This window comes from Chrysemys picta, unplaced genomic scaffold (genome assembly GCF_011386835.1).
Source record: "Chrysemys picta bellii isolate R12L10 unplaced genomic scaffold, ASM1138683v2 scaf240, whole genome shotgun sequence".
NCBI classification, from domain to species: Eukaryota; Metazoa; Chordata; order Testudines; family Emydidae; genus Chrysemys; species Chrysemys picta.
In genome coordinates this window covers 72,412-85,364 of record NW_027052947.1, presented here as the reverse complement: position 1 = coordinate 85,364, position 12,953 = coordinate 72,412, and the positions used below count along the sequence as shown (strand labels likewise).

General features: G+C 46.6%; 1 long non-coding RNA gene and 1 gene segment (V, D, J or C); one reads left to right on the top strand and one right to left on the bottom strand.

Moving 5' to 3' along the window:
* Nucleotides 1–784: 784 nt before the first annotated feature.
* On the bottom strand, nt 785–10,007 carry LOC135978392 (uncharacterized). Its single transcript, XR_010595793.1, has 2 exons — nt 7,282–10,007; nt 785–5,919 (listed from the first exon to the last, which is right to left on the bottom strand). It is a non-coding gene; the product is annotated as an uncharacterized LOC135978392 (long non-coding RNA).
* A 2,142-nt stretch (nt 10,008–12,149) lies between these two features.
* On the top strand, nt 12,150–12,751 carry LOC135978393 (immunoglobulin heavy variable 4-61-like). The segment is given in 2 exon segments: nt 12,150–12,195; nt 12,423–12,751. Coding segments are annotated over 2 exon segments (375 nt in total).
* Nucleotides 12,752–12,953: the final 202 nt, after the last annotated feature.

Genomic DNA, 12,953 nt, shown 5'->3' with positions numbered 1-12,953 from the left:
CAAGAACCAGTTCTCCCTGCAGCTCCGCTCGCTGACAGCTGCAGACACCGCCACCTATTACTGCGCCAGGCAGGCACACAGTGACACAGAGCAGAGCATTGTACAAAAAGGGGAAGTAATTTCCACACACTCATTCAGGGCCCTTGGACAGCAATTTCTCCTGCAGTGGCTGAGGCACTGGGGATATTTACAGGAGGCAAAAGAAATAAATTGTGTTTACCCCACCTTGTTCCCTGTAAAGAGAGACATGGAGAAGGACTCATTCCACCCCATAGCAGGAAAAAGTGACGAACACACACACACACACACACATACCCAGACACACACACAAACACACACACAGAGCCCTCATTCTGACAAAGATCAAAGCTGTATCTTCTCCTGATGCCCAGTTGCCTCCCATTTAGTTAAGGCTGTTTCTCAGACAGGTGTCTAAAATCAGCCTTTCTTACCTTGAAGTTGCGGCTCTTTCCCCACCAGGCAACCTGTGGAACTCTTTGCCAGAGGATGTTGTGAAGGCCAAGACTACAACAGGGCTCAAAAAAGAACTAGAGAAGTTCATGGAGGATAGGACCATGAATGGCTATTAGCCGGGATGGGCAGGGATGGGGTCACTAGCCTCTGTTTGCCAGAAGGTGGGAATGGGAAACAGGGGATGGATCACTTGACGATGCCCTGTTCTGTTCTTTCCCTCTGGGTCACCTTGTTGCCGGCACAGAGGCCCGAGAACAGCAACAGTGGGGTTCGTTGCCCGGTGTGCTTCGCGCCAATAAACACACCGGGGTGGAGAAGCAAAGAAAGTTTATTTGGGATCCCAAAGCAGTGCTAGGAGACAGGCACGTCTCAAATCAAGCACACTAACAGAAACAGTTTTTCTTCTTTTATACATTTTGCAGTTAAGCCTCACCCCCCCTTCCCCTCCCTTCCTCCCCCTCTACCCCTCCCTTCCCTGGTAACAGTTACTAAGAAAATAACGATTACATTTAAGCAGCTAAGTCATTCTTGGCAGCTATAAGCCTAGCTTGTTAGTAACGTCTTTAAACCGTTATCTTGTCCTTTTTCCCTTCAGCCAGAAACATGCAGGCCTCATTATTACCGCTTGATACCGGTGTGAGCAGGGGGTTGCACACAGATAACTGGTTGCTTACATATTCCAATTGCACCTGGCTTTTGAAGTTGATTAGAGTTTAAACATGGAAGAAGTTTGGTTCATATAGGCCTAGTGCAGGAAGGCTTCATTGACACTTAGTGGCCTTCCACCCTCTCGAGTTACCTAGGGTTATGCCTAGTGACACCAACAACTCCCTCCTCTGAGAATACTCAACAAGCCTTTGGCTGAGTTTTCTCATATTCTGTGGACAAGATATGATTAAGTGCTATGAAGCTGGGGGTTTCAATGAGAGGGTACGCCGGGATTTTTGGGGAACGGGGGGCACAAAGCTTATGGAGGAGCATCTTAAAACAAGCAATCAGGAGGAGGGTGACCAGGCACAGTACCACACTGGTGCGGAGGAGACGCACAAGGCCACCCCCCAGTCCTCCTAGATCGGGCAACCAACTTCAAAGGGAATCGAAAACCGTGGGTTCCCTTTCCTGGGCCTTCCACTGCTCAAAAGCCTGTTCAGCCGACAGGACGTGCTTATTAATGTCCTGTGAGTTTTCCGGGACATAAGTACAACATTCATTCTGACTAAGGGCACACACCCCGCCCTGGGAGGCTAAAACATAATCTAAGGCCTGTCTGTTTTGCAGGCACTGCAAATGGAGCTGGTATAGCTTTGAGTTAAGGCTCTTTTTTATGGCTAAGGTCTTATTGGCCTACTTGGTGAGAAACACAGAGAGCCTACGATAAAATTGGGTTAGCCGTCCCACCCCATAGGATGGGAGGAGCATCATACCCAACCTGTCTCCTTCCTCAATGGGCTCTGAGGTGGCATACAAAGATTTATGCTGCCTGGGGCGGCCAGGGATTGTCTCTTAATGCATACTGGGATTCAATGGTACAGTTTTGCGACAAGGGGGTACCCGAGGTATTTCTTCCCCTACTGAACCATCCCCAGCAGATATCTGACCAATTTTGGGGAACTGCCCTCCAGGGTAACCCTGCCGCGTGGTGCGGGATTTGGGAGCATACTCAGCAGTTAGAGAGGTTAAAATCTTGGGCAAAGCAAATCTTCAGGGACTCATAGGTGTTTGTTTCCAAATTAGTAGGGATTCCTTTCCATCCCACATGTGCCTGGGGGGAAACGGGAGGTAACGAAAGGAGTGTCCCTATGGCAAAGAGTACCACTGTGGCAGACCCTGGACCTGTTTCCATGCTGGGCAAGTAACCTTAGGGCCTAACAATTACAATTCCCCAGATACCCACAAAATAACAATTACCAATAGCAAGCAGATTAAAAACAAAAGGGACCAGGCCACCAGGTTGGGCCGGCCCTGTGAAAATAAACACAACCAACGCTCAGAGTTCTCGCGGAGAGTGCGCTGTGACTGTCCAAAGAGATCACAGGGCATTCCCAGCAGATCTTGTTTTTTTTAAATAACTGTTTAAGTCCCAGGTAGTCGCTGGTAGTTCTTTTCCTTAGGCTGGACGGTCCACCATTCCGGAGCGGGCACTGCCTTCAGACGGGAGTGATGAATCCAGTTCTTGTGTCCCTCGACCTTTGCTGCTGTATGGGAGATCAGCAGGACGGTGTGGGGTCCCTTCCACTTCTCTTGGAGAGGCTCATCCTTCCAGGTCCGAACGAGAATGGAATCGCCTGGCTGCAAGGAGTGGACAGGGGCATCCAGCGGGAGAGGCTGTAAATCTCTGGTATATCTGTGGAGAGAACAGAGAACAGCAGACAGAGAGCACATGTACTGAGATAAGAAGCCACACCCCATTTCCCACTCCCCTGCCAGAACCGGTGTACCGTTCATAGGCCATGCCCTTCCAAACATAATCTCGAAGGGACTGAGCCCTAACCTGCCCTTTGGGAGAGCGCGAATGCGCAGCAAAACAAGGGGTAAGGCATCAGGCCACTTAAGGGAAGCCTCTTGGCAAACCTTTGAGAGGTGCCGCTTAAGTATCTGATTTGTGCGTTCCACTACTCCACTGGCCTGTGGTCGCCATGGAGTGTGGAGCTTCCAGGGGATTTGCAGGCATCCGATATCTTTTGAACGACTTGGGATGTGAAGCGTGTTCTGTTGTCAGATTCCATCCACTGGGGGAGTCCAAAGCGGGGAATGATCTCCTTGACAAATTTAAGAGCCACCGTTTTGGCAGTGTTGTTACGGCATGGGAAGGCTTCAGGCCATCTGCTGAATCGATCCACCAAGACGAGAAGGTATCTGAATCCTTGGGTCCGGGGAAACACAGTAAAGTCTGTAAAAAGCAACAGAGGGTCCTATGGCACCTTTAAGACTAACAGAAGTATTGGGGGCATAAGCTTTCATGGGTAAGAACCTCACTTCTTCAGATGCAAGTAATGGAAATCTCCAGAGGCAGGTATAAATCAGTATGGAGATAACGAGGTTAGTTCAATCAGGGAGGGTGAGGTGCTCTGCTAGCAGTTGAGGTGTGAACACCAAGGGAGGAGAAACTGCTTCTGTAGTTGGATAGCCATTCACAGTCTTTGTTTAATCCTGATCTGATGGTGTCAAATTTGCAAATGAACTGGAGCTCAACAGTTTCTCTTTGGAGTCTGGTCCTGAAGTTTTCTTGCTGCAAGATGGCTACCTTTACATCTGCTATTGTGTGGCCAGGGAGGTTGAAGTGTTCTCCTACAGGTTTTTGTATATTGCCATTCCTGATATCTGACTTGTGTCCATTTATCCTCTTGCGTAATGACTGTCCAGTGAGGTTCTTACCCACGAAAGCTTATGCTCCCAATACTTCTGTTAGTCTTAAAGGTGCCACAGGACCCTCTGTTGCTTTTTACAGATTCAGACTAACACGGCTCCCCTCTGATACTTGACATCAGTAAAGTCTATTTGCCAAACCAGTCCTTGGCCTGGGGTAGGTTCTAGAGTGGCTGATGGCACTGACACTCCTGGTCGAGGGTTGTTCTTTTGGCAGACTAAACATTCAGCCTGTACCTGGGAGGCCAGGGGTCTAAGGCCAGAGGTTAGAAAATATTTACTCATAAGCTGGGTAAGAGCCTCCCTGCCAGCGTATAATTCTTTGTTTCTTCACCAGGGTCAGTTCTTAATGTCTTTTGTAGTCAGGAATTCCTGGATTTTGTGGTTTCAATGAAGCAAGTGTTCCTTCTTCTCTTTTCCTGAAACAGTGTGGTTCAGCATCATACAGGGGAGAGGTTACTAGCACATCACCCTGTAATGGTTTTGCTTCTTCTAGAAAAATCCAAAGGCACAGTAGGTCTGTCAGTGGACAAGGGAGAGGTTACTAGCACTTCACCTTGTCTTTTTTTTTCTTTTTCCTGCTGTCCAGAAGGCACAGCAGAGCTAGAAGGAGAAATAGGCTTATCATCAGTCGGAGAGTCCTCCCGAGGTGGAGGGGTCTTTTTACAGTGAGAAGCATGGGTCCAGGCAGGTAGTCCTTGGCACTTCACAGCGGTGTTGGTGGTTAACAGGACTTGGAAAGGGCCTTTCCAGTGGGGAGCCAAAGCAGTCTTTCGTTGATGGACTTTACGTAGACTCAGTCTCCTTGTTTCAATCAATGGCAGGGCTGCTAGGGTCTTTGGGTAGCACTTCTTTTATCTGTGAGAAAAGAAACCTAACATATTTCATTAGTGCCTGGCAGTGTTTTGCAGATCTCATAGTTGCTTGGGCACATTCAGCCCCCCCTTTTCTTGGCTGTCAGCCAAGTCTTAGCTGTGGGCAGTGTCCTTGGATGGGGCCAGCGTCTTATCTTTGGACTGAGCTTGCTAGCTATTTTTTCCTCAGTTAACTCGTTCTGTTCTTTTTCCTTCTCCCCTTCTTAGCTTCTTTTAACCTACAAAGGAAACTTCCACTCTTCACTCATACACCTTTTCCCAACAATGAACACATGCACATTGCCATTATACAGTACATTAGTCTTATTATTCAATGTATGCCATGTACACCCTTCCAGTAAAATAACTTTATTACAGAGCTTTGGAGCAACAAACCAGGACAAGCACACCCACTTTTGAGGAGTCCGCTCGGTACAACCTCTGGTGTCCAATAGCTTTCCTCCCTCCCCAGCCCTCTGGCTAGAAATCTGAGGTAGCCAGAAGGATCCCATGGGCAATATGGGGAGTCCTTGCTTCCAAAGACTGTTGGTATGCAAATTTTAACAACAATTTTTTTCAATTAAAAAAATCTGGCCAATGAAGTTTCTTTTTCTTACTTAAGCAAATGTATTAGACTTTAGTATATCACATTTTCCTGATTTATCCAAACACTTTTTGTATTCCAAGTTGAATAAAACAAGTATCTGCTTTTTGATTTAACCCTTCTATTTAATTTTGAACTAGACTGTCTTATGAAAATATTAAACCCAACAATTCTGGCCACAAGACAAACCCGACAAGACAGGACAAAGAACACAAAAATAATTCCTATTGTGCCAGTAAATGCATGGTACATTGAATGCTGTTCAGCTGGCATCCGTTTTCTCTGATGATCTGAAAGACAAAAGAACAGAGGTCTACCCCTTCTGGGTAGTCAGTCATTGCTTAAAATATTTCCTTTATATACACATACTCTTGTTGATTTTAGACAAAACAGAGGAATTACCCCATATTTCCTTGTATTTGTTTCATAGGCAGCCCAGGTTTCAGTGGCTTCTACCTTAGTAGTTAGAAAATTGCATTAATACAGATGCTTTCTGGCTTGCTTCCAGATCCAAAGCTATCCACAGCTTAAAGATTCTTACTTTAAAAAGGGACACAATTAACTTTCCCAGACTTTTGATTGCCTTTTACTTCTAACTCCTGCTTTCAAACACCCAGGGATCTGAAAGAGACAACACAACCTATATTGGTAGGTTTGCATTTCTTTTACCTCTGCTACAATATACACTGCACATGTTCTGGGGAAAATGCACATCCTCTCCACAATTCAATTTCCACAACACTAGCCACATCAATTTCTACACAAGGTGTAACTATTTCTTTTTTTTTGAACACCGGGTAAAGGCCATTTACTTAACATATAATCCAAAGGGCTATCCTTAGAGGGTTTTACCAGAGACCCACCCATCTGCCTGCTGACACTCTAACAGAGAATTACACAGAGAACAGAGGGAATTATGGTCTAATAGGATCTTATTACAGGATTTTTTACTAATACTGACCGCTACTGGGGACGGGACAGAAGGATCCCAATTCGACCTCAGAGCTTCATCGCTCGCGATGGCTTCCACTCTGAGGAATTACGAATGAGAGGCTCAGTTCCATCCACACACCTAACACCCAAATGTATAAGACAGAAATTCATTAACCGGAGTCGCCAGTAACTGTCACCAAAATATCGGGTCCACCTAGCTGAGAGCCAAGAACAGCCAGACAGGGATAAGGAAGAGTTGCTTTATTCTACAGAAGAAAGGAGAGCCTTGCACCTTGGTACAAAGACTCTGTCTTACACACATTTTAACATTCCAATTATTATCCAGGGGATTTGAAATCCTCATGCTTATAATTACTTACTCCTTTCCTTCCACTATGCCCTCAAAGTTTCCAACCTGTTTTCCAATCTCTCTATCTGTTACCTGCCCGCTTGGGCCCGATCCTGCTTTTCTCACTGAACCATCCCTTCCATGGGCACCGGCTTTTTCACTACCAATTTAGATAGGAGGGTGGGCTTCTCAACTAGCCCCCACCCTTCCTGGTCTCTTCTCTTAAACATTCTTACTCACAAGGCTACCCCAGTCCTCCCTCATGAGGCTTGCCACCTGGGCAAAACACACGGCTCATTGGCATTTAACTATTCAATTTTCTCTTGTGGCAAACACACTGCTCTTACAGCATATGCTGAGCACAAATTATTAAATTTTGACAAGTCCCTGAAGGACTGGTACTTGCTTAGCCAGTGCTTCCTTTTCTGCCTGGAAGTCCTGTCTCAAGGCTTGCAACTTGCCCTGGGCGTAGGTTTGAGTTGCTGCCTGGTTCATGATCTATGCTCTTAATTGCTCAATTCTAGTTATCGAGTACACAACTCTTCCCTTTTCTCCAACTTCTCTATTGCCCAGTCCTGCTACGACTGGGGTAGATCCACCTGACGCCCTTCCCGGTCAGCCGGGGTGGAGAGAGGAATGCTAAACCCCTCTCCGGTTCTCAGACTTACTGCGGCTGAGAGTAGGCACACTTTCATACTCACACACGTACGTCCAGACTGGCCATGTCTGTGTATAACGTCCAGAGAAGGTGCTGTGCAATCTCCAACTTGCTTCCTCTCTTGGGAGGGCAGTTCTTTTACGCCCTGGGGTCTCCTGGGGCGTCTTTTCAGTGATTCCAGTCCAGGCCGGCTGCCTGTGGCTTCTTCAGCGTCCCCAAACCACGCCAGCTCCAGGGTCGCAAAGGCAGACCATTGGCTCTCACTGGACAGTTAAGCTTTGCAAATGTAATCTCAGCACTGTAACTTGTATTGCCTTTGGTTTGACTCTGTCTATATTTTTTTCACAGCCAGCTGGGGCCGAAAGCAGTTTTTCTTTGTATTTAGCCTGGTCTGCATTGATTCTTGACCTTGAATGCAGATTAACTTTCTCTTTATCTCTGGACCAAGCTAAATTTCAAATTAACCCGTTCCTTTCCTCAATAGAAAAATTGCTCCCATTGTGTGTCAGAGGCTTTTTGGTGATTAAAAGCTCCTCTGAGATGTATGATCTTATCTAGATTGAAGGTACCTTCTAGTGGGCATTGTTTAGATGAATTTTCATGTGTGTAATGAATCCAATTCTCTAAATACCTGCAGGTTTTAAGACCATAATGTACATACATGAAATAAGCTGGGGTACCCTTAGGGCATGAGAGGGAATCCTTAGACTGTCCCCCACCCATTTTCCAATCACACACACAGGGAGGAGGATGCCCTGTCTGCTCTAGTGGCACATAAACTAAGGATCTCTCCCTATAGGGTACTCACACAGGGGAGACTAACGAGGATGGCCACGACCTCCTACACCTCCCTTCAGCAAAGAGTGTCGGCTAGTCTCAGAGAGACGACGCCGCTTACTCTCGTTGCATCCAGTGAGATGATCAGACTGTCAGTGGCTCACACGGAGAGGAAAAGGGGAGGGAAGATGGGTTCACACACTCCTGGGGGGTGGCAAAACACTTCCCCAGAACCGCTCTGCATCTGACCTTCCTGCACAGTCAATAAGTTCAGATGGCGTGAGCCCAACAGGGACAGACGGCCCCATGGACAGTCCTCCTCCGACACCCCAATAGAGATTTCAAAAGGTCCCCTACCTCTATTGTGGCGCCATGGGGTTCGAAGGGGAATGATCCGTAGCAGCTGCCGGTGCCTCTGCGGGCGTTGCCATCCCGGACAAGCCCCCAAATTGTCGGAGAATAACAGAGTTCTCATTTTTTGTTTGGGTACAGCAAGTCAGATGCTTTATTTAGCTCTCTATCAATTGCATAGAGGGAGAGAGCTAAGCAGGTCTCTCAACAGGTAAACAATTACAGCAAGCATTTATACCTTTTGTTACAGACAATAATGAGAAACAGCTGCATTTTGTTTATACAAAGGTCATTCTGATATCTTGTTTTGCTCACTAATGTAGACTCTTAGTCTACATTCCATATTATCTACACAAGGTCGCAACAACTTCTCACACAGTTCTTTCCCACTCGCCTCACACATTCCTCGCTTCTACAAATCTCGTTATTAGGGTTACAGTTAGCCTGACTCTTGCTAACAAACTGTCATGCATTGCATCCCCTTCCTGTCAGTTCTTTCCCTGCTTCCACACTCTGCTTGGGACTGTGTTCCTGTCATCTAATAAACTTTCTGTTTTACTGGCTGGCTAAGAGTCACGGTGAATCGCAGGAAAAGGGGTGCAGGGTCCTGACTCCCCCACACTCCGTGACACACCTCTAGAGCCCTTTTTAAATATTGGCGTTACATTAACTATCTTCCAGTCGTTGGGTACAGAAGCTGATTTAAAAGACAGGTTACAAACCCTAGTTAATATTTCTGCAATTTCACATTTGAGTTCTTTCAGAACTCTTGGGTGAATGCCATCTGGTCCCGGTGACTTGTTACTGTTAAGTTTATCAATTAATTCCAAACCATCCTCTCATGATACTTCAATCTGTGACAGTTCCTCAGATTTGTCACCTACAAAAGCCAGCTCAGGTTTGGGAATCTCCCTAACATCCTCAGCCGTGAAGACTGAAGCAAAGAATCCATTTAGTTTCTCTGCAATGACTTCATCGTCTTTAAGCACTCCTTTTGTATCTCGATCATCAAGGGACCCCACTGGTTGTTTAGCAGGCTTCCTGCTTCTGATGTACTTAAAAAACATTTTGTTATTACCTTTGAGTTTTTGGTTAGCCGTTCTTCAAACTCCTCTTTGGCTTTTCTTATTACATTTTTACACTTAATTTGGCAGTGTTTATGCTCCTTTCTATTTACCTTGCTAGGATTTGACTTCCACTTTTTAAAGGAAGTCTTTTATCTCTTACTGCTTCTTTTACATGGTTGTTAAGCCACGATGGCTCTTTTTTAGTTTTTTTACCGTGTTTCTTAATTTGGGGAATACATTGAAGTTTGTCTCTATTATGGTGTCTTTAAAAAGCATCCATGCAGCTTGCAGGGATTTTACTTTAGACACTGTACATTTTAATTTCTGTTTAACTAACCTCCTCATTTTTGCATAGTTCCCCCTTTTGAAATTAAATGCCACAGTGTTGGGCTGTTGAGATGTTCTTCCCACCACAGGGATGTTGAATGCTATTGTATTATGGTCACTATTTTCAAGCGGTCCTGCTATAGTTACCTCTTGGACCAGCTCCAGCGCTCCACTCAGGACTAAATCGAGAGTTGCCTCTCCCCTTGTGGGTTCCCGTACCAGCTGCTCCAAGACGCAGTCATTTAAAGTATTGAGAAATTTTGTCTCTGCATTTCGTCCTGAGGTGACATGTTCCCAGTCAATATGGGGAATATATTAGCCCCTCACAGTCTGTAATGTATTTGCTTTCACAACACCTCCGTGAGACAGGGAAATGCTGCTGTTCCCTTGTTAGAGATGAGGAGCTATCGAGAACAATTATATAAAATTTTTGCTGGTAAAGTTTGAGAATGTGCCAAAGATGGCGATGAAGAGGAGAATGAAGACGACGATGATGAAGATGATAATAATGATTCACAGGGAATTAGAGGCACTGGGCTGTCATTAGCAGGACTGCAGCTCCCTTTCTCTCTCTTATGTTACAATCCCTCACTCCCCCTTCCTCTGTTTCTCCTTTTTGACAAAGCCCCTTTCTGGAGCCAGTCAGGACAGGTTCCCATTGTGCTGGACTCCACACAAACACATGGGACCTGATCTGATATCAATTGAAGCCACTTAAACATCCCCTTGAGTTTCACTGGGATTTGGGTCAGAGCGCTACACACATTCTCCCAGAATCGGAGGGCAAGAAATGAGATCACTTAGGGAAGGAGTTTGTGTGTCTTAAAGGAGCAGGATACGCAAACCAGGGTAAGAGTTTCATGTTTAAATCTGTGCCTCTCTCTGCCCAGGCTGCACCCGGAGACACAATCCGCAGCCCCTGGGTCTGTGCAGTGACCAGCCAGTCCCCTGAGAACTTTCCCCTCCAGCACCAGGGAAAATGAGGCTTTGGCTCTATGCAGTGTTCCTTGCAGTGGCTTTGGAAGGTATTTTCTCCCCTCACACCCATTGGCGGAGGACTGGGGGAGGTAACTGTCTATTATTGCTCTGAATATTAATGTGATGTATAATATCTTTCTATTCCCAGGTGCCCGGTCCTAGGTGCAGCTGGTGGAGTCTGGAGGGGATGTGAAAAAGCCCAGAGACTCTCTCCGCCTCTCGTGCAAAACCTCCGGGTTCACCTTCAGCAGCTACACTATGAGCTGGGTCCGACAGGCTCCCGGGAAGGGGCTGGAGTGGGTCTCATGCATTTATTCTGATGGGAGCCAACAGTATTATGCAGACTTAGTGAAAGTCCAATTCACCATCTCCAGAGACAACCCCAACAACCTGCTGTATCTGCAAATGACCGGCCTGAAGCCTGAGGACACCGCCCGGTATCACTGTGCGAGACACACACTGAGGGGAAGCCGGGTTGAGCTCAGACAAAAACCTGCCCTCGCTGGCTAAGGACAAACTCTCCGCTGGGGGCGCTGGAGTTCTACAGCTCGCAGCGGAGAGACAGTGAGCGTGAAAACTCCTGTCCTCGGCTGCCTGTCTGTGACTCTCACACACACAAATGCACACACAGACTAACCGCACTGTTTTTTGTTTGTTTGTTTTTTGTAGTGCTTATATTCTCAGACGATTACTATCTTCTGAAGGCAGCAAATATAACTCCAGTAACTCATGTGATCGAAAGCACATTGATATCAGCCGAAAGACTCCCATTTAACTCACCTGATTTGAATAAAGCCCTTATTAACTGGAAATGGATCTAGGACTGTACAGTAAATATAGTGCTTTTGCCAACAGTATAATTAATCTCTAAGGAACAGGAATAGGATTTCAGAGATGCTGTAAGGGAACTAAGGGCCCAAATCCTACTGAATTTTGTTAGCATTTAAGTGCCTAATTCCCTTGGGCTCTTTTGAAATCCCAACGAAAACCACAAGAAAAGAGGTATAATTTCCCTTCTCCAAATATTCCTTCATTCCTAAGAAGGCGCTGTCCTGCACTTATATTTCTCTGAGAAGCTCAAAGACCACTAAGAATGTTAAATGACCAAATCCTATTTATTTGCATTTAATTTGGGCGTCCAAATACCTTAGGCAGTTTCACACTTTGCTGAGCTGAATTCACTGTGTCAGGGGAACATGCGTCCCACGGCGAGATCCCCGTGTGTAGACAAAAATCAAACTCCGTCATCTCTTATATTCACGTTGTGAAACAGGCATGCAAATCCCTGCCCCCGCCCCCCCAACGGGTTCCTGTTTAAATACAAACCCTGGATTGGAAGAGCCCCAGTCTCTCCCCAGACACAGAACTGCCCGGTCCCGGCTGCTGGGGACAGTTTGCACCTTCATTTAAGATGAACCTGCTACTGATTTTCCTGTTCATGCTGGAGGCCCCTTCAGGTGCGTGTCTATCGGGGGTCAGGAGGGTTCATTGCTGCAGTGACTGCAGGAGATCAGCCATTCAAGGCAGCCTAAGGGAATGAAGTGCCTGGATCCCAATGTAATTCAGCGGCATTTGGGTGTCTCGCTAGCTTAGGCGCGGTCTCAGGATGTTTAATTTTCACATGTTCCCCACTCCCCGGGGATAGGAGCCTGGCTCATGGTTTCATTCTGTGTTTCCTTCCCAGGTGTCCTCTCCCAAGTGCAGCTGAAGGAAACGGGCCCGGGAGCGGTGAAACCCGGGGAGTCCCTGACACTCACTTGTACCATCTCCGGAGACTCAGTTTCTAGCACCAGCGTTACCTGGACCTGGGTCCGGCAGCCCGCGGGGAAAGGGCTGGAATGGGTAGGGCGCATTTACTACAGACCAAGCCAGTGGTACACTAACTACGCCAGCTCTCTGCAGAGTCGAACGACCATCACACAAGACACTTCCAAGAACCAGTTCTCCCTGCAGCTCCGCTCGCTGACAGCTGCAGACACGGCCATGTATTACTGTGCCAGAGAGACACAGTGACACAGCAAAGCAGGGACTGGTACAAAAAGGGGAAGCATATTCTGACTAGTGCAGGGAGACAATCAGAACGGAAAGAGCTGTTATTCCCATCATTGAAATGCATGTAAGTGAAAGAAAATGGAAGGGGAGGCGGGTAAGGAATCTGGGGGAATTTTCTACATATCTGTGGAGCTAAGTGACACAACAAAGAGGAGGATCATGA